The sequence below is a fragment of the Austrofundulus limnaeus genome, unplaced genomic scaffold (assembly GCF_001266775.1).
Source record: "Austrofundulus limnaeus strain Quisiro unplaced genomic scaffold, Austrofundulus_limnaeus-1.0 Scaffold1372, whole genome shotgun sequence".
NCBI lineage: Eukaryota > Metazoa > Chordata > Actinopteri > Cyprinodontiformes > Rivulidae > Austrofundulus > Austrofundulus limnaeus.
In genome coordinates, this window is record NW_013953774.1 from 15,314 (window position 1) to 16,395 (window position 1,082).

The window sequence follows — 1,082 nt, forward strand, 5'->3', positions numbered from 1 at the left end:
AATAAACTGACATTTATAAATGTATGAATCATATGTTTATAAACTGACTTTAAAAATAAACCTGTTTTCTTATAAAAGGTTAAATAAAACACAAATATTGGTGTTAATGTTTGACTGTAACTTTACAAACAGAACCTGATCCAGGAGGACCAGCTGACACCTGCTGTCCCTCTGAGCCCAAACAATCTGAACCAGAACCAGAACCTGATAAATTCTCACCTGTCTTCAACAAACAAACAAAGCTGTTTTCTGTAGTTCTACTCAGTCCTGAATCCTTCAGACTGAACCAGAACCAGTTCCTTTTGGTCTGGACCTGATGATTAACGCCCCCCMACAGGAACATGAACATCGGGGGGATCATCTTCCCTCTGGAGCAGGGGTCCAGAGACGAGGAGACGGTGGTCTATCAGGGACAGTATGACACCGAGGGGGTCCCGCACACCAAGAGTGGAGACCGCCAGCCTGTCCAGGTCAGCATAGAGGTGAGACATCTGGACCAGAACCAGAACCAGGACTAGAATCAGCAAATAAATGTTGTTGAAGCAGATTTTTATCAGATCTGAAGACATGTTTGTGTGAAACATTTAGTAAATACAACAGAGGGGACGCTGACTCAGCACTTGAAACAAACACTATGAAATCTGAGGGTCAGTGAACGCAGCACGGTCTAAAGTTCCTGCTCCTCTGGTGACCCTGGACACATGACTGCAGTCTGATCCCTGCTTGAGTGTGTTGGTCCAATCAGAGCAGAGCGTCTCTGCAGGACAGGTGAAGGACAGGTGAAGGACAGGGTCCTGGTCTTTGTGACGTTGTGGTCTGTGTCTCTGTGTCCAGTTCAACAAGGCTGGGACCTTTGAGACGGTCTGGCAGGCCAAGTACTACAACTACTACAAGAGGGAGCACTGCCAGTTCGGCAACAAGTTCAGCTCCATCGAGTACGAGTGCAAACCCAACGAGACCCGGACCCTGATGTGGATCAACAAGGAGGTCTTCAACTGAGCCGGGACGTCTTCCTGAACCTGTCCTCTCAAGTCCAGTTAGTTTGGTCAGCTGGACTTTAAGATGTGTGTGTGTGTGTGTGT

General features: G+C 47.2%; 1 protein-coding gene across 2 annotated transcripts in view; it reads left to right on the plus strand.

Annotated features, from left to right (window-relative positions):
• cnrip1a (cannabinoid receptor interacting protein 1a) overlaps positions 1 to 1,082 on the plus strand; it is a 2,064-nt gene extending 982 nt beyond the window's left edge. Inside the window, exons 2-3 of one of the 2 annotated variants that reach the window (XM_014032075.1) lie at positions 338 to 470; positions 835 to 1,082. In XM_014032075.1, the coding sequence (XP_013887529.1) occupies positions 338 to 470; positions 835 to 999 (298 nt within the window). In that variant the 3' untranslated portion in view covers positions 1,000 to 1,082. Of the gene's footprint in view, positions 1 to 337; positions 483 to 834 lie in introns of both variants that reach the window. The other variant, XM_014032074.1, reaches the window with a different exon arrangement.